The 22,126-nt window shown below is 47.7% G+C and overlaps 1 protein-coding gene across 2 annotated transcripts in view; it reads right to left on the bottom strand.

Moving 5' to 3' along the window:
* Nucleotides 1–22,126, bottom strand: part of TRAF3IP2 (TRAF3 interacting protein 2) — a 436,145-nt gene that overhangs the window by 294,461 nt on the left and 119,558 nt on the right. For both annotated transcript variants that reach the window (XM_069607776.1, XM_069607777.1), the window contains exon 3: nt 3,135–3,330. In XM_069607776.1, coding sequence (XP_069463877.1) covers nt 3,135–3,330 — 196 coding nt within the window. The remainder of the gene's footprint in view (nt 1–3,134; nt 3,331–22,126) is intronic.

Consider the following 22,126-nt stretch of genomic DNA (forward strand, 5'->3'; position numbering starts at 1 on the left):
TAAATCTAAGCATTACAAAAATGCCAACCCCCCCCTTGCGATGACTAAGGGAAGCGGGGTTTGCGGGGGTGTCCCCCAGTCCTCTTAGTTTTGGCAATGGGGGTCGGGGATTGCAGGGGTGTCCCCCGCTTCCATTAAATGGAGAGCGGGGGAACACAAAAGTGTAAAGAAAACAAAGAAAAACACACAAAAAAGGACGCAAGTGGGTGGGAACTGACGCTGCAGGGATCGAGGGAGGTCAGCGGCACACTTCCATGTGTGCCGCCGTTAAGGTAAGTAGCCGGGAGGGGGGAGAGGAGTGAGGGGATGCAGGCTACAGTGGTCTATCTGATCACTGTGCTGCGCCGTAATGGTCGTAGACATTTTCGTCGGCGGAATTACAGGCGGCGCCATGATCACATAGATTACCTTAATTGAGTGGCCGGACCAGAGACGCCTTCAGCAAGAAAGGGCGTGGGTCCCAAGTGAAGCCCGAAGTTGTAGAAGTGGTGCAGCATGGGGAGAAGGGAACACAGAAGGCAGTGAGTTAAACCTGCCGTTAAGATTCCTTGCACAGGCACTGCCAGCAACAATATCCAGCTTAATAAACATTCACGTAAGAGCAGAAGTGAAGTTTTTCGTTGAATCTTTGACAATGGGACACTTGAAATGTAGCACTCACGTGTGATCGGTATTCTCTCTTTTACTCGTGTAAGTAGCAAACGCTAGAAAAAGTAAGTGTTAAAACTTTGTAAAGCACAAAGAAATCACTGTGTGTGCCCAACTACGATTCTAGGAGGAAGAGAGACCTCTGAATATTTATTCACACAGTCTACCATTGCTAACAAAGAAAGTGTCAAGTGTTTAAGCACGGTTATCTGGAGTTGGAGAGACCAATGATTGGCCAACCCAAGATTGAACAAGGTATTTTCCCGATTAAGACTGAAACCACCCTTTCCCAAAGCCTGAGAACAGTCTAAACAATACTGTGAGCCAAATAGAACTTCAGCATTGCCCAAGATACAAGTGTGCAAGCATTACCTGAAGCTCAGAGTGGCAACACAACCTTTGGGTAATTATTCTTGCTAACTGTTGGCAGAGGGATAAAAGGCAAGGTTGGGGAAGGGAAACTCGCTAGTTATAAACATTCTTTGAAGTGGATACAACCTACATTGCCAAAGACCGTAGGATAAAGAGAGAAGAATGTCCCAAAGACTATTCTAGGTTTTTGGTGGTTGAGGAGAGAGAAGAAAGGCAGAGAGGCTGGCCCTCTGCTCAGAGGAAGAGTGCCTTGTCTACTTGAAGTTGTTGAAGTACCCTAAATTGAATCTGGTTATAAACAAAACTTGTTTGAAGTTACCAAGTACCGAAGCTGTGGTGGTGTCACAAAGTACTGAAGTTGTGGTGGTGTATTTGGTTGTCAGTAGATTTGAGACTTCAGTAGCACAAATGAATGTGGAATACTATGAGGCAAAGTGAGTAGGTCCTCATGGTAAAATCTTATAGAAGTTGAAGCCTTTGAAGTGGAAGTAGCGGTGCTCTGAAGTCATCCTGACAAAGATACCTATTGTGTCTCGTAATCTTGTAAAGAGAGCCATACTAAGTGTTAACCCAGAACTGCGTTTCATTAACAATTACAGAAGTTGCATAGTCATAATTCTTCTTGGACAACTGGAAGTTGTGGCAAAGCCTTGTAGCAGGGAATACTATTGATGCTATTTTTCGGAAGTGGACAGTCCTTATTTCATCAAGAAGAAAAGCTTTGCTGTTGTTGGATCTTTGGTCAACAGAACTTCACTTTGACATTGAGGATATCAAGAACTGAATTGTGACTATTACATACATGATTTCCTTGTTTCTTTGTTGAACATATGGAGATGAATTTACCTTGATTTCTGTGTAAGTGGACCTCACCCAGATTACTAAGAGGTTATCAAAAAACTGAATATCATTATTGGATGTTAATTGAATTGCCATACATTTTCGTTGTATATTTGCTGTTTAGTGGGAGGGCCAGACATCCTGTGTCACAAGCGTTTCCCTTTAGTTTTGATAGGCAGGGAAATCCTCGTGAGAGAAGGGATAGTGAGGAATTTAATAACATTTATAATTTAATAAAATGGCATATTTTGAACAATTATCCAAAAGTTGTCCGCCCCGCATTGCTGACCCCTCACATATTACACATTGCTGGTTGTTTATCCTGTGCTCCAGGCTGAGGAAAAGCAGCTGGAATTACTTATACATGGCATTTGAAAAGCAAGGCATGACCAACACCTCTCGAAGTCAACAAGAGCATGTCAAAAGGCAAACTGCATGAAACATCAAATCCCCTTAGATACCTGCAGTCTGGACTTAGGCATACACTATTGCTACATGATGCATGCCAAATATATATTTGAAGTTCATTTAGCTTATGGTGCTCTTGATATATTTGGAATCAAGACACACCAAGAAACACCTGGTGGCTTAGGCTAGATTCTCAAGCTGAAAAGTCCAAAAACATTTTTATCAAAGCCTTGCTTCTCAAAACGAACAGTTCCAAGCATTTTCAATCAAAGCCTCATCAATGGTGGACCCATATTTCACTATTATTTTGATTCAGAGTGGTTTCCTTTCTGAGAAGCTGGATGATCCATGATTTACTACTCCGGGAATGATTCTTGGACTGCCTGATGTCACAACTGATTCCCCGATTGTCTATTGTTAGGCTCATCAACCCCCTTTCTCTTTCTGCTCCCTCTCAAGCAAGTTCTTTTCAGACTGCCTTCAGGGGGTCTCCAAACCACCTACACTTGGTAAGCATATCTATATTACAGGCTCACCGTGACATTATAAACTCATCTGCTCCCTGCTGATGCCAGATTAGCGGTGTACTCAGCTGCAGGGGGCCCACCCAACACTTTCCAGGCAGCAGAATACAGTATGACTAAGAGGTTAGGCCACTGTGCTCATCGCTTTGGGAGTTGTTGCGCTTTCACTTTTTAATATTGTGTGCCAAATGTTTAACAGCCAGGGACAAAACTGTCAACCTAAACAGGGCCACTTTCTTCGTAGGGTAAACACGCCATGCATAGTGAAAACAATTTGGTATATTGAGCCTTCTGTGAAACAACTGGTGAGGATCTGAATTTGTTCAAATAAATACTACTTACATGAATCCTTTGGGTCTTGAAGGAGCATTTCTACGGATGTTCATTAGGGACCCATTGCAGTTGAAAGGCTGTGACCCCAAATTATTGAGGCCGAGTGACTGATGCGGATGCGGATTAAGGTTATATTGTAGGTGTGGTCGGGTTTGAGATGGGGTTGGACATCTTTGGTAGTGCACTCTACCATATGCCTCTTCATCTGGGAAAATAAAAAAGGGGGATACAAAAAAGAAAACGTTAAATGTAATAAATAATTGAACTTATCCATGAACTTCATTTACGCTTTTAACTGCATGATGCTACAATCAATGACATACTGGAAGTCTAGTATTCTATGGCAAAAGTGCACTTCGTCACATTACTGTGCTGTTAATAAGATAGATGACAATAGCCTAGCTTCAAAATACAGAACACATTATAGCTTCATGGTATGGCGCTTACTCATTGTATATTCCTCTGCAAGGCCAATGTCCCAAGAAAAAATAAATCACCTGCTTTGGAAGTAATTACAGAGCGACTAATTCACTGAACACAATACAATATATACAATGGTGTGGTGGACTGTGGCACTCAACATCATACTTAATGATGCTCCATGAGCTTGTAAAGAGTTCAACAGTACACTTGGCCTTTACACACAAGCTTTTCTTGCAATCAGTAGACTACTCAGAAACTTGGCATCACAGTATATTCCCCAGTTTGCCAATCCCATTACACTACCAGTTTGCCAAACATTATAAACTCCAAGTTTCACAATGCAAGTATATTTCTAGTTGGCACAATTCCAGTATATGTTATACATTTGGCAATCTCAGTAGATTTCAAAGTTTACCATCCCAGATTAATCTTCGTTTGTACAACTCTAAAATACATCCATTTTGCAATCTCCATATATTCCGATTTGCACTATTCCAGCACATTCCTAGTTTTACAGCCCTACATTTTCACTAGTTGTAGAATCACTGTATATTAACCAGTTCTCTTATCTCTGGATTGTTCCATGTGCACAGTACACCACTACACACAAGTGCACTATTCGTTTATACTATCATTTTAAATGGATTGCAAATTGCATGGACAGTAGTGCAGTAAACAGATGTGTGTCCACGGACATCTCAGTACTAGTTGGATTTTCAGTCAGGGGTATACAAAAGGCACAGGAATGTATATGGCTCGGGTTACCCCGGGCGTTTTAACACCCTTAACTGAAAACAAATGGTAATGCCGGCTGCTATGTGTTTGCATAGTGGATGACATTACAGTGAATGCCTCTTATGGACTCTAACTATTGTTAACACATGTAAAGTAACAGGCCAAACCCATAGGGATTAAATCATCTCGGCCCACATAAATATTAAAGGCTTGAGGATCCTCTGAACTGAGCGAGTTTTAGAGGTGGAGTAGACTTTACGTCCAAACTCTGAAGAAAATAGGATTAAAATGGTCCACCAATTAAAAAGAGTGCGCTGGTGTTCTCATATTCCCAGTTTGCACAACTCCAGCATATTCAAAACAGGCACCTGGAGCCTTACATATGGGTTCATTTGGGCAAGAAATGTATAAATGTAACCAGGGCCCCTGTCCTCTAGGGGGCAGGAAAGGGCCAGCTCTTAGTTACGGTGAGACCTCTCGGGCTGTAAGAATGGCTTACCCATATTTGGATCTTAAAGCATGCTCACCATCTACTACCCAGTAAATCCACCAGAATCAAGGCATCCTAGTCATTGAGCAAAATGGGACAACCCCTTCAAGTGCAGTGACTCGTCAATCAGCAGTCCCCCTACTATGATTTGGAAATAGATGGAGTGGCAAGGATCAATTTTGTTGGTTACTGGTTCGCGTTTTAAGTACTTGGTGCCTGCTTTCATAGAAGACACAAGAATCAGGAAAGCTTTCTTGAAGGCATTTCTTGTGTTTGCTTCCTTATTTCCAAAAGCCTTTTTTTGATATTCCGCTTGCACTTCAAATCCCTGTTATCCAATCTGCCTACCGTGATATTCAATCTATCCATACTGTGCGTTTTCCTTGAAGGAGTTGGCTGTCAGTGTTTAGTGTATACTGTGTTTTAGAGCGTGCTTTTTCAAACAGACATGCTTGGACATTCCTTTAAATAGAGTACTTGCCGCACTGCAATTGTTTGGACGCTTCCTCTGCTGGCCTACTTCTATAGCGAGTGCAGTCAGCCCAAGCCATTGCTACCTACGGAGACAGAGGTATGCCCATCTACTTTGGTCTGTTAGACCGCTATGAATGAAAAACCTCAGAGCCAAGTTGTGGTTCAAGTTTGGGCATAGCACACTTTGTCACCCTTTGCACTGGCTAGTATAGGAAATTGTCACACAAAAGAGGTTACAACAGTCATATTGATAACGAAATAGCATTTCCTAGAAGACTCGCAGAGAAATATGCATGCATGGTGACACTTGTAATCCTATACTCATGCAGTTCTCCTTTTTTCTTCTGCACATGTGGTACATACAGCCTCCTTAGAGTGGGAGGGAAGCAGATCATTTTTATATATAAAAAAATAAGAGTTGTAATGGGAGCGTAGTGACAGCCCAGTCTGTTGTGGCAGGAGATTGGTGAAGGAGAATAAGGGCTGCAAAACTAGTACAGAGTATAAACGACACTGCAGTTGGTACCTGTAACTCCGGTTCTCAAGAATCGATATCTTTCATAGACTCACATGTTGTTTGAATATTCTCTGTTATCAGGCTGAGAATCCCCACTAACATTAAAGCAGTTTACTTTTAGCATTTTAAACTACTTGTCACTTTAGTGCTCTATTAGTGTAATTATGGGTCATATTGCCCACAGCCAATTAGACAGGTCTCCCTTAACTCCATCCCCAGAGTCCATCTTCAGATTTGGCAAGCGCACATGCTGTGGCACTATGAGCCAAGAAGAGCCATAAGAGGGGACGGTAGGAGGGCCACATGTGAATCTATGAAACCAATGCTGGAGAACAGAAGTTACAGTTAAGTAACATATTCCTTCTCCAGCAAAGGATCTTTCGTAGATTCACATACTGTTTGAATAAGATCACAAAGCAGTACATGCATATATCAAAAACGGGCAGAGGCATAGCTCAACAAGAAGTAACTAACTCACCTCATGCAAATAGGTTACGAAGCACTTCCTGGCTGACCCAAGACTCCTCCCTGGAATCCCCATCGATGAAGTAGAACCTTGTGAATGTATGGAAAGACCCCCCGGTGGCCACCCTGCAAATGTCCAGATGGGGGAACACAGACAGGAACACTGTAGTAGAATCCACAGCCCTCGTTGAATGTGCTCTCAGCCTGCCTAGAAGGGGCCTGTTGGGCATTCGATGACAGTGTCAAATACATGCCGATAACCATGTTGCAATGGATGACTTTGAAAGGGTGTTGGCTTCGCCGGAGGGTGCAAAAGCCACAAACAATTGCGATGATTCAGAGAATGCAAGGAGCATTCAGCAGGGAACAGGGGAGAACCAAATAACACAGGCAAAACTGACGGTTCATTAAGGTGGAATGAAAACAGGACCTCCAGCATGAAGGAAGGGTTCATGCGAAGGACCACTTTTGACTGATGAAAATCTAACTAGGGAGGCTTACATGAGAGAGCCTGTAGTTCGCCTACCAGCCTGGCAGAGGTAATGGCAATTGGGAAGGCATTTTCCAGGAGAGAAAAGCCAAAGAGGCTCTGTGCAGAGGTTCAAAAGGAAGACCTGTCAGCTTGGCGAGGACTACATTGCGATCCCAGGCTGGAGCGAAAGCTCAGACAGGAGGAAAGGAGTAAAACAGTCCTTTAAGGAATTCTTTGACCAGTTTGCAAGTGCACCTTGATGGAAGAATGTGCTAAACCAGCATTGGCGAAAAAGACAGAAGGCATGGTAAGACGTCCGGTGCCTGTACACAAAACGGGTCGAGACGTTGAAATGCACACCAGATGGCGAAGCATTTTGTCTTGCTCTTGTAGCAAGACAGTGTAGATGAGGCCGGGGCCATGGCTAAGACGTTCCAGTAGTCTGGAGGCAGAGGTATGTTTCCAAACTCTAGGACTGCAGGCGTATGGCCTTAAGTTGAGAGATGCTGGATCATGGTCTAACATGGACCTGCCATCTCTGAAGAGGGGCTCGGAGAGAGAGGGGGGTCAACCTGATGGGAAGAGCCACTGAGAGCTAGCGGCAGTCCAAACACCCAATTTGTCGTGGCCAGGCTGGGCTACCAGGATCATCCTGCATTGCTGTTACTTGAGCGCACCAAGCACTCGAGGCACAAGCGGGATCAGGAAAAAAAACAGACTAACATTCCAAACACATGGGAATGAGAATGAGTCTCCCAGACTCTGTGTCCGAGGAAACCTGTCCACAAACTTTGTGCTCTTCTTGTTTGTCGCCGTTGCGAAGGGATCCATTTCTAGATACCCCCACCTGGAGAAGAAGCGGAGGACCTAGTCCTGTAGAAGCTCCCATTTGTGGCAGGATCGGAGTTTCCTGCTGAGAGAGTCTGTTATAGTGTTGTGGCTTCTGGTAGAGGGAAGGGAATCAGGAAAATAGTGTGTCAGTGTCCATGACCATGTTGCCTGGGCTTCGGCTGATAGAACGGTGAGCGGGTGCTCCCCGGCTTGCGAACATAGGACATGGTAGTAATGTTGTCCGGGAAGACTCAAACCATTTGATTTTGCAGTTGAGGCATGAAGTACTTCAAGGCACAGAACACTGCACAGTTCACACTGCACAGATCTAGAACATTGATGTGGAGAGTCTTATCGTCGGGAGGCCAGAAGGCTCTAGCGTGGAATCGGCCTTTGTGAGCTCCCCAGTCCACCAGCGAAGCATCTGTAGTAACCCTGATCTGATGGTCTGGGAGGCGAAAGGGGGCACCTTTAGTGAGATAGAGATGAATGCTCCACCCCTGGGGAGAGCGTTGTGAAAGGGACGTGTTAGACAAAGCTAGTCTTCCCAGGATCCCAAATTCTGCTTCCAACTGGCATACAGGAACTCCTGAAGGGGTCTCATTCGGAGTCTGCAGGGATGAATCTATGGGATGCATGAGGACATCATCCCCAGGAGGAAGAGAGAGAGAGAGAGAGCGGACTGAAGCAACCGACAGGTGTGGCAGCTGGAGGACCTTAGTCAGAATGGACATCACCGTCTCCTCAGAAGGTGTGGTGACACATGGGAGTGTGTTTAGAAGCGACCCTAAGAACAGCTTAATCTGAGAGGAGTTAAGCAAGACTTTGCAAAGGTCACAGAGAAACCTAGTGATGACAAGCAGAGGATCGTCTCTTATGTACGCCGAGTCTCTAGTGGAAGTGATAGGGCCGGCACCAACCGGTCGTCCAGATACAGGTAAACATGAATCCCCGAATAACCGAGGTGGGTTGTGACTAGAGGAAGACATTTGGTGAACACCCTTGGCACTGATTTTAGGCCAAAGGGCAAGGCCTTGAACTGGTAGTGTTTTCCTGTAACCTTGCAGAGAAGAAAGCACTGTGGTCATTGATGGAATGGGATATTGATGTACGCGTCCTCCAGGTTCGGAGAAGAAATCCCCTTCTTGTAGTTGCCACAAGACATGCTGGAGTGTTACCATGTGAAAGATCGGAGACCTGTGGAATTTGTTGAGCCTGCGCAGGTCGAGTATAGGCCTGCAACTTTCCCATTTATTCTTTACCAGGAAACATCTGCACACTCTGGTGCCTTGCAGATGAACAGGGATGATTTTGATCACTCCCTTTGCGAGGAGGGATTGCGCCTCCTGCAGGAGCCACGTTTGTGTTTTTCCACCTTTGGAACAAGAAGGATGGAGAAGAGAGCCTGTGTCGAATGATGGATAACACCTATTTGTCACTGGTGATGGACTAACATGGTATGACAAAGTTTTTAAGCTGCCCGCCTACTGAGTCGTAGAAGTGGGTGGGGGTTTGGTTTGGTGCCTGGTCAGGCTTGTTTTGAAACCTGGCTTCTGGCGGAAGAACTTTTACCAAAGGCGTCCAGCTTTTTGCCTCGTTTGTCTGGGGGTACCATGCAAGGGGAAGAAGGATTGGCAAAACCTGTCCCCAGACCCGCTGAGACGACAGAGTTTATGCTGGGCAGTTTGCAGAGGCATTTTGGGACAGAACATAGCATTAGGTCTTCGAACGTGTTCATTCAGTTGGTGTGCAGAGAGCCATCAGTAGGATAGTCATCAGTGTGGCAGGCCAGAAGAAGGACTCGGAACAGAGGACATGATTTTAAAGGGTTTTATTTAACTTGAAGGAAATGCCTTTCTGACCCTATTGCTTGCTAAAAGGGGAGCTCCCTTCCTAACAAACTATACTAAAAAGTGCTTGTCAAGTGACATAATGACATAATAAGCAATTTAGTCCTCTGTCCAAATACTAACATTTAAACTAGCTCTACCACTTAGAAAAACATAACAGAAAGTTGGGCAGTATGTCCTGGCTTCAAAGTCGTTCGCCCACACCTTTTACAGGGTTTCCAGGAATCTCTCCTGGTTTACAGTCCAAAGCATTTCAAGAGGAAACAGTGCTCCCTGGTTTAAAAGTTCCAAAAAGTCTCAGGTTTATAAGTAAACTCTCAACTTGTGTAAGTAAACTCTCAAGTTCCAAAAAAGTTCCACTCTCCCAGTTGTCGCAGGTGGAGGGCTATCCCCTGTATCCCTTTCCAACACTTGTGTTTCTCCCCAATAGGTTAACGTCTTGCTTATTTCTTGGTACCACTTGGATTTGTTCCTCACTTGTTTTTTTGTGCCCCTCTGGCTCACTTGGTTTACTCTGTCCCTATTTCTCACTTATCTTCAAGGTGTATGGGCACTCCACTCTTTATATATTTCTGAAATGGTTCTCTGGAGTTGCTCTGGGCCGTTTGACTGGTTAAACTATTTTGTTTTTTTGGGCTCCCGTAACCCTTATTATTACTGGTTTCCTTCCCTTACTGGCCCATGATGCCCCTTGTCAGAATTTAGGATATTCTTTCCTTCTCCCGCTTTCACTCTCTGATCTCTCCGCACCCATCCACCATGAGGAACCCATGTACCTTCTAGGTTGCAGGGTTTACTCCAGTGAGATGTTGGCTGCTCAGTAGAGGTGGCATGCTCAGTGGCTTCCTGGTCTTCTCTTATGGATGCGAGTGGGTTTGCTGCTCTGCGCGTCTCAGCGAGTCTCTGCTGCTCACTTCCTTTGGTGCAAGAGGACTCATTCCTCCCTCGCACTCTGGGTTCAGCTAGCTTTCCTGGATCTCAGGTCCACCACGTCCTCTGCGTTGTCACGCCTCCATAGAAGGCCACATCCACCTAATCTTGGAGACTCAGCACTGCCCACTGCCTGGTCATCAGCATCTCACATTCTCTCTGGTTCCTCTCTGCATCACAGCCAGCTCTGCTGTGCAGCGTGGCTCTGCTCCCAATGACGTTGGCAGATCAGAGGCTCGCCTCTGCGTATCGCTTCATCTCCATTCAAGTAGAATAACGCTTTTATTCTCGCTCCATGACACAAAAGGGGTGCGTTGTTGATATTCAGCTGTCAAGCTCACATAGTCCATTATTGTGGAGCCAAACATCCAAAGGCACTTTTAACATTTTGTGTCCCAAAGCAATTTCGCAGATTCTCATATATGTAGAAAATGTCTTAGTTGCAGGGAGTGCCTCATGGGAATGTTAGTCCTTGCCCCCTCGAGGGGAGTTGCCCTCAGTGAGGTCCTGCTTTCCCAAACCCCTGGGGGTTTTGTTTAGCAGGCTCACCTCCCTAGCCTAAAGGGATTGCCCCCTCTCACCCCCCCCCCCAACTCCTAAGGAAGAAGGGACGAAACCTCCAGATTCATCACACCGGGCAGGGGATGGCAGGTGCACATATGGGGCCAGTGAAAACAGTGGCTGCGCACAAGTCTGACTCGGAGGGGAATGCAGCACTGAAAGAGTCTTGATCGCCAGCAGCTCCTTTCAGAGCCGTAGATCTAAAGACGAATGTCTTGGTGGCAGACGAGATGCTTGTGGTCAATGGGATGGATCTGGTCTTCAACAAGTTGGTAATTGCTGATGGAGTGGATTTGGTCATCAACGAGCTGGTCGCTGATGGAATGGATTTGGCTGTTGAGCTGGTGGTGGTCGATGAAGCAGACTTATTCCGTCCATAGCGCTTCAATGAGGATGATGTGGACAGGGCAGTCGTCACCATGAACAGAGCTTTGCTTCTCTGAAGTAGAGTGCTTCGCTGTTGTGGGTGCTCTGTACGCTGTAGCAAAGGTGACTGTAGACGTGGACATCAATGATGTTGACGATGGAGCAGCTGGAGCATGTGACCAATGTCCCTTTTTTGCTTTCTTCCCCCGGGAAGATTCTTCAAGGGATCTTAACCTTTAGATTAGGGGGTGTGCTCTAGGGGTCTGCTATGCCTTGCAGAAGCTTAACTGCAGAGGCCTAGCTAGAGGCCCCGACACGGACCTCTAACCATGCCACTAACCTCATGTGGCGATCCTTATGGGTCTTGGATGAGAACGACCGACAGATGGAGCAGAGTTTCAAGTCATGGTCCGGATACAGACAATAGAGCTATTCCTCATGACGATCCTTGATGTAATTATGAGTATCTGCTGTGATGTTCCAGTCAATGGTCTCTTGAAGGGCTCAACAGATAGTAGAAGGACAACCCCAGAGGTGACAGAAGGGGTCAACTTTCCACACTGGCTGGCGAGGAGACCAGTCGGCACAAACAATGAAAGAATCTTGAAGCGAAAAGAATAAAATAGACAAAATCGTTGAAGAATGAACAGAGATTTTTCGAGGACTCCCAACACTTAACGTGCAGTAAAAAATCTGAAGATGGCCTTTGAGGGTGGAGCTAAGGGGGACCCATCTAATTGGCTGTGGGCAATATGACCCAGAATAACTCAAAATAGAGCACTAAAGTGACAAGCAGTTTAAAAAATGTAATGGTAAACTGCTTTAATTTTATTGTGCCTGATGACAGTAAATATTCAAACGGCATGTCAATCTATGAAAGATCCAATGCTGGAGAATTTGTAATTGCACCTACATCCTCTGCATCCCTTCTTCAGAGGGGACAACATTTCACAGAATATATTACCTATGGGGGAGACTTCTAAGAACTTCAGAGATTTCCCAGCATTACCCGTCTAAACAGAGCATGTCATTTGGAGCAGACAGCAAACACACAATACCAAAACCACAATGCTTCTCCAGCGGATTCTTTTGCATGGATCATCAAGAGTAATGTTCCAAGGGGATATTATTGGAGTGCAAGGTCACCTCCAGTGGAGCAAATGCTTTTGTTGACTCCTTTCATGGTCAGGAGAAGAGTATGCGCACCAAAGATGTTTGACCACCCATTAAGGCATCATTTCAATGTCCTTACCAAAAGAGTGTTATCTGCTGAAAATATCTATGTGGGACTGACGATCCGGCCACCAAAGTCAAATCATTTGTGACATCATAGTTCTCGGACTAGCACAAAAGATCTGTCGTGTAAGCGGGGACATAGAAACATGAACACAGGTAAGCCTCCATTTTGTAAAGAACCGCAGAGAAAAGATTAATCCTTGGGAGAATTAACAGCTAATGTGCAAACGTCTAGACAAACAGACACTTGGGAGGAATCGGAGCAGGAATATGGAAGTGCGGGCAGAGGCACTGCCAAAAATGTGTTCACCGATCCTAGACTTTCACTTGGTGTGCTAAATGCACCAGTCTCCAATCATTTTGGGATTGGCCGACTCCAGAAATAGTAAGGTTTATGTGGTTAAAGGTCACAAAAATGATATTTTAAATATGTACTACATTTTGGGTCAGAGAAGAATGACTTTAAATTAAAATTATGTGGGAGCAAGATTTTGGTTGAATCTTCATGAAGTTAGAATGTGTACCTAAAGAGTACTTCCCAGAGGGGAAGAGGATGGCCGGCAGATTTGGTTGATGCTGCTTTAAATTTTGCTCTGTGCTCAAACATGGTAGTTGTGGGAGTAGCTGGGACAGTGATGGCCTTATGAGTTGCAACGGTTTGCAGAGGATATAACTCAAGCTTACCCAATTCATCTGGGAATATATGATGTCGGTGGCTGACTGCTGTCGGAAAAATTTCAAGTTCAAAGCTACAGGCCAGTTCCAGCAAAGTCACTTGCCACCTCAATTATACACTTACAAATCGCAAACCATTTCTTTTTTTTTTTTATCAAAGATTTTATTGGTTTTCAAAGTTAAAACATCATTACAAACATCTCTCAACATTCCAGGGAAGGGGAAAGGGAGGGGGGGGAAGGGGAGGAAATGAGGAAGAGGGAGAGAAGGAGGGGGGGGGGGGGGGGGGGGAGTGCCAAGAAAGGGGTGTGGTGGGAAGAGAGCAGAGTAATCAAAAGAAACAACAATAACCATTACGAACTCAGCTTCAGGGACCTTGGTCCAACCGACCGTCGAATATCACATAGGATGATTTCATGGCACAGGGCGCTCTTAACAGAGTTAGTATTACCCTTCCAATGGGTTTCACACAGTCACAGCGGATACAGGGTCAGCCTTGGCCTTCAGGCAGCCTCTTCCCATCTTCTCCATATTTTCCCTGCCTTTTGGGGGCACCCTCTTGCTTTGTACACCCTGTGCTCCATTACCGCACATATGTCCACGTCCATAACCCACTGGTCATAGCTGGGTGTGCGCTCCGAACCCCCATAGTTGTGCGATGTTCTGCCTAAGGACTGCGAACTTGGTTGACCAGAGCAGTTTCTCGTAGCAAGATAAGTCAGTTTCCCCGGAGACCCCCAGAAGCAGTTGTTTCGGGCACCTCTGAATCGTCTTTCCCAGAACGTTAGACAGTTTATCACAGCATTTCTGCCAGAGCAACTGAATACTACTACACTCCCATAGGATATGAAAAAAAGGTACCTTCCTCTCACATGCTGCGTAGGCACTTTGTGTCCGCAGCCCTGCCCCATCGGAAGAGTGCCACTCTCGGGTAATAAGTGCGATGCAGGATCTTCAGCTGGACGAGTCGGAGTCTCGAAGAGATGGTGGTTTCACGCGGGTACATCAGGGCTTCCCTCCAGTCTTCTGGAAGGAGGGGGTCCCCATCTCGTTCCAATTTTGTTTTCAGGCTGGATAGTTCTGATGTTGCGAAGGAGGTTATTACAGTGTACATGGTGGAGGTGACCTTCCCCTCTACCCGATCCAGGACTATGTTTCGTTCAAGCGGGGAGCTTTCGGGCAGTTCTTGTGTGGTCCGTCGGTGGGCCTTCCAGGCATGATTTAGCTGCATGTGGTGGAACTTTTCTGTGTCCGGCAGGGAGAACCTTTCTTGCATCGTCTCGAAGGTTGCCAGATTGTCTTCCTGTACCACATCTCCAACGGTGGAGATTCCACGCTGGGTCCATTCGGGCCATTTCGGCAGTTTACGTACTTCGGGAAGGTTGCAATTCTTCCACAACGGCTGGGCCAGTGTTGTTTTCCCACCCCACCCCAAGAATCGGAGCGCTTCTTTCCAGATCCTCGTTATGTGGGATGCCATGTCAGATTTCGGAGGGCGGTCCAAGTCTCTGTAGAGGTGCTCTATTGGCTTGTTTGTAGTGTTGCAGTGGAAGCCCTTGATGTGTGGAAGACTCCCGTCACCGTGAAGCATGTCGTTTACTACCTCCATCTGACTGGCCCAGTAGTAGGATTGCATCCTGGGCAGCCCAATCACCCCCTCCCAGACGGACCTCTGAAGGGTCGCAAGGGCAATTCTCGGGTGGCCTCCTTTCCAGAGCAGTTTCAGGAGGGTGCATTCGATTTTGTGGAAGTCCCGTTGGTCGATATACAATGGCGCATTTTGCAGGATGTATAGAAATTTCGGGAGGGTGATCATTTTAAACAATGCTGCCCTACCCATCAGTGTCATAGGCAAGGAGATCCAGTGGCGAGTGTCGTCCGCAAATGTAGCCATTAAGGGGGAAAGGTTCAGGGCAGTATATTCAGTAAGGTGCATTGTAATGTGTATCCCGAGGTATTTGAATTGCTCCTTCTCAATTTGGTAGGGTCGCCAGACTCAACGATGGAGTGATCCCTATAGGGAAAAGGATGGACTTGGACCAGTTCACGCGTAGTCCACAGAATGCCTCATATTGGCCCAGCAGCTGCACAACTCTGGGGCAGGATGTATTTGGGTCCTTCAGGTAGATGAGTACGTCATCCGCGTAAAGGGATATTCTGTCTTCCCAGGTATCCGACCACCGGAACCCTTCCCATGTTAAGTCTTTTTGCAACAGGATCGCCATGGGTTCGATCGCAATAGCGTAAATCATGGCCGATAGTGGGCAGCCCTGCCTTGTACCCCTTCCCAGAGTGGGCAGCCCTGCCTTGTACCCCTTCCCAGACCGAACAGTTCCGATTGCCAACCGTTGACCCTGGTCCTAGCAACCGGGGATTCGTATAGCAGCCTCACCCAACTCATGAAGTTCTCGCCAAAGCCCATGCGGCGCATAATGGTCCAGACAGCCTCCCATCTCACCGAATCGGAGGCTTTTTCAAAGTCAATTGCTAACAGGGCCAGAGCACCTTGTATGCGGTCGGCACTTTCCAAAGCCGTGAATAGTCTGCAGAGGTTCATGCGAGTTGACCTTTGTGGCATAAAACTGCACTGGTCCGGGTGGATCAATGAGAGAATTGCCTCTTGTAGACGGTCCGCTAGCAGCTTCGCCAGTATTTTAGTTTCAGAATTGATGAGTGAGATGGGCCTGTACGAGCTACATCTGTCTGGGGGCTTGTCCGGCTTAGGGATCACTACGATTGTTGCTTCTCGGAGATCTGGAGGGAGAATGCCCTTTTCACGTGCATGGAGGTACATTTGCAGGAGCTGGGGGGCTATCACGTTAGTACCCACCCTTTGCCATAGCTCTACCGGGAAGCCGTTTGGACCAGGCGTCTTACTGGTCTGGAGTCCAGAAATGGCAGCTAAGATCTCATCCTCCGTGATCTCCCGCTCCAGTCGTTGCCTCTGCGCCTCATTCAGGGTAGGGGTTTCAATTCGGTCCATAATCGTAGCGTCCATCGAGGTTGTGGATTCACTATATAGCTCCACGTAGTATTCCGCGAAGCCCTGGGTAATTTCCTGGTCCGTCACCCTTGCGTTCGATCCGTCCGCTTCGAGTCTCCGGACATGGCTACGTCCCTGCTCCTTCCTTTCCAGCCATGCCAGCATCTTGCCTGCCTTGTCACCGGTTTCGTAGATCCTTGCTCTCATTGCAGTGTGCGCTTGGCGCGCATTGTCCATCGCTATGCTTTGCAATATTTTTTGTGCAAGTAGCAACGTCCGGTTAGAGGTGGGCGCATTTTCGTCTATGTGCCTCTCCTCTGCCTGTTTGACCTGGAGCTCCGCTTCAAGAATTTTACTCATGTGCAGCTTCCTTTTGGCTGCCGTCCATGATATTAGTTCGCCCCTTAGCACCGTTTTGTAGGCTTCCCATAGCATTTCAGGGTTCGTTGCAGACTGAGTGTTTAACTCAAAATATGAGTTAGTGGTCTCCTGTAATTTGTCTACCAGCTCCGGGTCTCCCAGATAGTAACTGTTCAGTAGCCAACATGGCGGTGGGACCCTCCGGGACGTTATATGTAGCATTTCCAGCGGAGAGTGATCAGAGATGCCTCTAGGTAGCATGTTTATTTCCTATGCCCTGTATAGGTCAGTTGCGGGAGTGAAGAAGTAGTCCAGTCTGGAGAGCGAGGCATGGGCCCCCGAGTGAAAAGAGTACGCTTTAGCGTCTGGGTGCAGTTCCCTCCACACATTTCACAGGCCGAGTGCGTTGGCGAACGTAGCAAGCCTAGTGGGGACTTTGGGGTACCTATTTCGTATGTGGGATCGATCAAGGGTAACATTCATGACTTCATTGAAGTCACCGCCTAGTATCAGGCAGTCGGAGGTGTCATTGGCGATTAATGTGGTAATGTCAGTGAGCAGTGATTCTAGGAGGGTCGGTGGTGCATAGATGGCTATCAGTGCAATGGACTGTCCCCATAGGTCGCCCGTCACATATATGTATCTGCCTCCTGTATCATGGGTCACTGTGTAGAGGTGGAGGGGCAGGTTTTTGTGTATCAGGATAACAACCCCTCTTGAGCCCATCGTAAAGCCTGAGTGAAATATCAGCTTATAATTTGTACACTTAAATAGGGTACATTCTGTACCTGCGAGATGTGTCTCCGACAGGAACACTATGTCAGCCCCCTGTCTGTTCAAAAATTGACGCACCAGGCGGCGCTTAATTGCATTGCCTAGGCCATAGACGTTCCACGACATGAGCCTCAGTGTTCTGAGAGTGTCGACTTTATTACGATACTCTGCCATGTGAGTATGTGTCGGTGGCTGCCCTGCTTAACACCGGCAGCGTTATGCGCCTGGTGGAAATATGCCCGTGGTGTACTGGCGACCTTCCTGGCCATGTTCCTCTATTAGTTTGACAGGTCCCTGATGAAGCTGTGCTCAACACACCCAAAACCCCCCACCCCATACTCCTCCCAACTAGAAGCATCGGTCGCCCAAACAAAGATTCTATGATGTCAACTGGACACTTAACATGCACCAAACTTAATATCAAATACAAGCGGCCTTCCTCTAGGAGGAGCCCGGGGGGAAGGTAGCACTCCTCCAAAAGTGATCCCCGAGAGAATCCACGCGTAAACTACGCCTGGAATTTATTGCACTCTCTCGAAGGAGGGGGCTCTCTTTCTATCGTAGGGCTTAGGGCGTACCACGGCCGCTACAGGTGGATATGTGCTGCCCATCATTGTGTGTGTGTGTGTGTGTGTGTATGTACTGTGGGAAGATCTATGGTCTCACTTGAATAGCTCTGTATGGACACAGAATTGACAGCCGTGGTGAGGGGTAGGAGGGTTATCCCCCCCTCATCAGGTCTTCCGTTGGGTCCTGCGGTGGTGGTCGGCGGGGTTCTCGCCGCTGATCGGGCTCGTATAGGTCTATTATGGGCTATTATGAAGCTGCTGTTGCACGGTGTTCATTCTGTCCTCCATAGTGGAAATGCGCTGCTCAGCTTCCCCGGTGCGTGTCGTCAGTTTTTGGAGGTCGTGCCTGAGGAGGGAGACATCCATGCTAATTCCATCCATTTTCTGCTCCATGGACGTGCGGGAGTCGGTAATGGCAGCCATGATGTCTTTGACCGATATTCCTTGGTCCGTCTCCATGTCGTCTGAGAGTTGCGGGTGGTGTTCAGTGGGCTGGGAGGAGGAATGGTGTACTGATCCATTTTGCTTTGGGCGTGAAGTTTCCTCGGCCTGTCCTTCCCCATAGCACCCAGTCCGTGTACGCTGTATGGGTGCCCGCCTAGCCAGCTTTTGCCAGGTGTGCCTCTTGTCTCTTTTACCTTGTTGGCAACCCTTTGTAGCTGCTGTGCTCCGGGGATATGTCCTCACTCCAGGGCCGACGGAACCGTCCGTCGCCCAGCGGCAGCACTCTCTCGCACCAGCCCACGGGTCCACGCGTATGATACTGGGGTCGCCTCTCCGGGCCACCCCACTCGCCTATTGTCGGAGGGGTGTGCAGTCCTCTCTCCCCTTGCAGGCCTTCTTGACTTCTCGGCCAGTGATGGTGCTCCAGCCGGGCCCCTGAGGGGCGGGAGCCGGCGCAGCGGGCCTAAGCTCCACTCTTCGGCAGGCTCTCCCGCTGCCTTCTTGTCCGTGTTGTCCTGCAAGAGCGTGTCCGCCGATCGGGGCGTCCTCGGGCCCTCGCTGGGTCTGCACCCTTCTCCCGCTGTGATCGACCAGTCCGTTGCGGTTTGGCCACGGTCTCCGTGCGGCCTCGCTGGGTGTGCACAGGACGTTCAGCGGCCATTTTGAAAAGTGGGCCGGCTGCTGTCGCTACAAAACTTCAGACGGTTGTCTCTGGGGAATCCGACCGCGGTTCTCTTCGATCTTCGCTCCGGGTATGCCCAAGGGTGTTCGCTGTCGTATCAGAGTATTTCCAGTTCTTATTACCCCCGAAAACAGGCTTCTTTATATCAGCATGTTAGTGCGGCCACGGGAGCCGAGCCAATGCAAGTCTACTGCATCCCGCGGTTAGCCACGCCCCTGCAAACCATTTCTTACTCGCCAGGAATCAATTATCACCAGCCAATGCATGGCTATAGGGGATGGTTTGGTTGCCCAGATAAGTTTGCATCTGCCTGTTACAGGGTCAACGCCCTGCCACTGCTGGCGTCTGTATCCACGTAAATTGTATTTATTTATACAGCGCTTATGCACAGGTTGAGTGCTTCAAAGCGCTTCAAGGCGGCAAGTGAACACGGCAATATAGTAATCATTCTTCAGCCTTTCCAAATGATCTAACAGAAAAACTAACATACTAGGTCTAACAGCATTTCTCCTAGTGCAAGTGCATGAAAGTGTTACAGTTGAGACCAAGCTATGGAAAGGGTTAGGGGGGACAAAAAAACAAAAAAAAAGGGGGGGCAGGACAGACGAACTAACTAGTCCTAGTACATTTAGGTCATGCATGCGTACAGACAGAGGTGTGCGGAAGGGGGGAGGGGGGGAAACATGCGCCCAGTCCCGCAGGGCCCTGCGTTAAGTGCAGAGAGGTTGCCCCGCTCATGGAGCTAAAGCTGAAGTGCAGTAATGCTGAAAATAGTGCAGAGGCCCGGAGGCATGTGCAAACAAATGGTGGGGGAGCCTGGGACCAGTAAGGCTCTGGAGGTGAACCAGGCAACCAGTCAGCAAAAACTGAACAGAGTTAGGGAGGAGAAGGAGGAAGGAAGGTGGAGAGATAAAGAATGGAGGTTAGCAGGGGAGAGGGAGAGAGGAGGAAGCGGAAGCTTCTGGCGACCCATTCAAACATGGAGCCGACACACTGCCGCATCTGCGTCTCCTACACGTCCCGTGGCCCATCCCAAGTTAGCAGTCGCGCATTAACGCATCCGTTGTAAGGACGTCACAGAGACGTGCTTAGGAAACAAACCCAGGGTGCACGGCAGGCGTCCCGTCTCAGTGATCCTCTTCTGAGCAGATGCTTTAACTCACAGAGATCTGCGAGTCCCTTCCTTCTATTCTTCTCCTGGTCCTTGTTTGTCTGGTCCTTTGTCCAGACCCTCCTAACCTCCCTACTTAGTTGCCTTTGTGGGTCCCTTTCCACACCTTCTCAGCTTTCCTCCTCTGTGTTGCTCCTTGTTGCCTCTTGTTCTCTTGGCTGCCCATCATCATGCCTGACGGAGCTCGAACTACTCCAGATCTTCTCTTCGTGGATGTTTTTCTTCCCGCTTGTTTTTTTTAACCTTTCTTGTCTTCCTCCTGAGGGCCACTTTTCTTTGAGTGTTCTTACACCACTCCATCTAGAGTGGCTTCTGGGAGGGACAGGCTTTACCTCACACCGTCTGGTCACCTGTGCTCTGAAGAGATAAGGCCTGTCGCTGATAGATTGAGACACTAATGTACTAAGCCAGCCATTTATCAGTTTCAAGATTTGATCGCTGCTTTTCTGGGATGTACTGCTGAGGTCCAAGCTCTTAAAATGGGAGAACGTCGCCTTACAACAGATGATTGCACAACTGCCACTGCCACCGCGCCACATGAGCCTACTCCCTCTCCACTTGGAATTGAAGCTGAGAGGCAGATGAATGTGTCCATCATTGCGTCGGCCAATTCTCCATTTCGATGTTACAGACATGAAGGGTACACATCACTCCTTGCATCTAACCCCTCACCACGTTGTACTGCTGGAGTGCAAGACGGTACTCACGAGGCAGCCCTGCAGACCCTACCCAGACAGCGTCACTGAGGCAATAAAGCACAAGAAGATGGAACAACTGAACGAGCTGTAATCCTGAAGAAAAAAAATTAAGTCATGGCTGAAGCCAACACACATAGGTGCATTAAACAAGCACATACAGATCCAACACGGAGATGCACAAACACTAGGTTAAATTGCACTTAGACACGAAGAACATGCTTGCATCCACTAGGTTAGAAAACATATGCTCTCTTTTCTATGCTGAAACGCAAGACGCACACAAATACATATAAAGCTTGCTTAATGCAGAATGCAACTAAAATGAGTGGCCATGTAAACCAAGATGGAGGGGCATCGAGAAGCCTCAAGACGGCAGAGGGACCAGGGACCCCGTCACGCTTAGCCAGCAGAAAAGCCAAGCCTGACCAGCTCAGACAGCAACTGCACAGTCTGCCGAGTTTATAAGGGAAGTAAAGGTTTGAACTAGCACCCAAAAAGTACCGGACGGTAAACAGGTCCCAGACGTGAGACACAACCCTTTCAGAAGAAGCTAAGAAAGAAATGTTGCTGGAAGCTCAGATTCCCACCAACTCAAGCCTGACATTCGAGTGGAAAGTAGCTCAAACAAGTCGCTTGAGGCCAAGGGAGGTAATGGCACTCACAGTAAAAGGGCTAAATCCTCAAAAATTACTAAGCAGAATCATTTGAAATGCGGTCTCTGCACACATGACTTGCAGCTGGCAGAGAACGCCTATTTATTAGAGCCAGACATGGGCAGAGAGACCTTCGTTACCATCCATTGCTTTGGGACAAAAGATGCAATACAGTATGGAGTTGAAAGCTAAATGTCCTGGCTTGTGGCCTAGGAATTAGAGAATGGTAACCTCATTGGGACAAGCAGCACCTTGGGGCTGTTCTCTTCACCTTGAATTCCTGCTCATGTGCTGGTAACCGTCCAGATGTCAAGGCTGAGAAAGCCATCACCGACCAATTCCTCTTTATCTTTAACACTCACCTCAACAGTGTTGCAGCAACCACTCAGTGTGCCCCAATGACACGTTCGCCCATGTATCTTTTTGTAGATGTTCTCAGGCGTGTTAGGCGGAAACCTGTGCAGTTCCCTTAGGGACCACTGCAAAAGGCTTAAGACTACAGGTGTTGGCAGTAAACCCAATTGGTAGCAGTCTGTACCACCCAGATTTACCTGGTAGCTGTGGCTGAGCAGCCAGAATTCTCTCAAGAAGAGTTAGACAGTATATAGAATATACAAGATAGGTACCAAAATACAGTAGCAC

Source organism: Ambystoma mexicanum, chromosome 4q, assembly GCF_040938575.1.
Source record: "Ambystoma mexicanum isolate Mex_15411 chromosome 4q, UKY_AmexF1_1, whole genome shotgun sequence".
NCBI lineage: Eukaryota > Metazoa > Chordata > Amphibia > Caudata > Ambystomatidae > Ambystoma > Ambystoma mexicanum.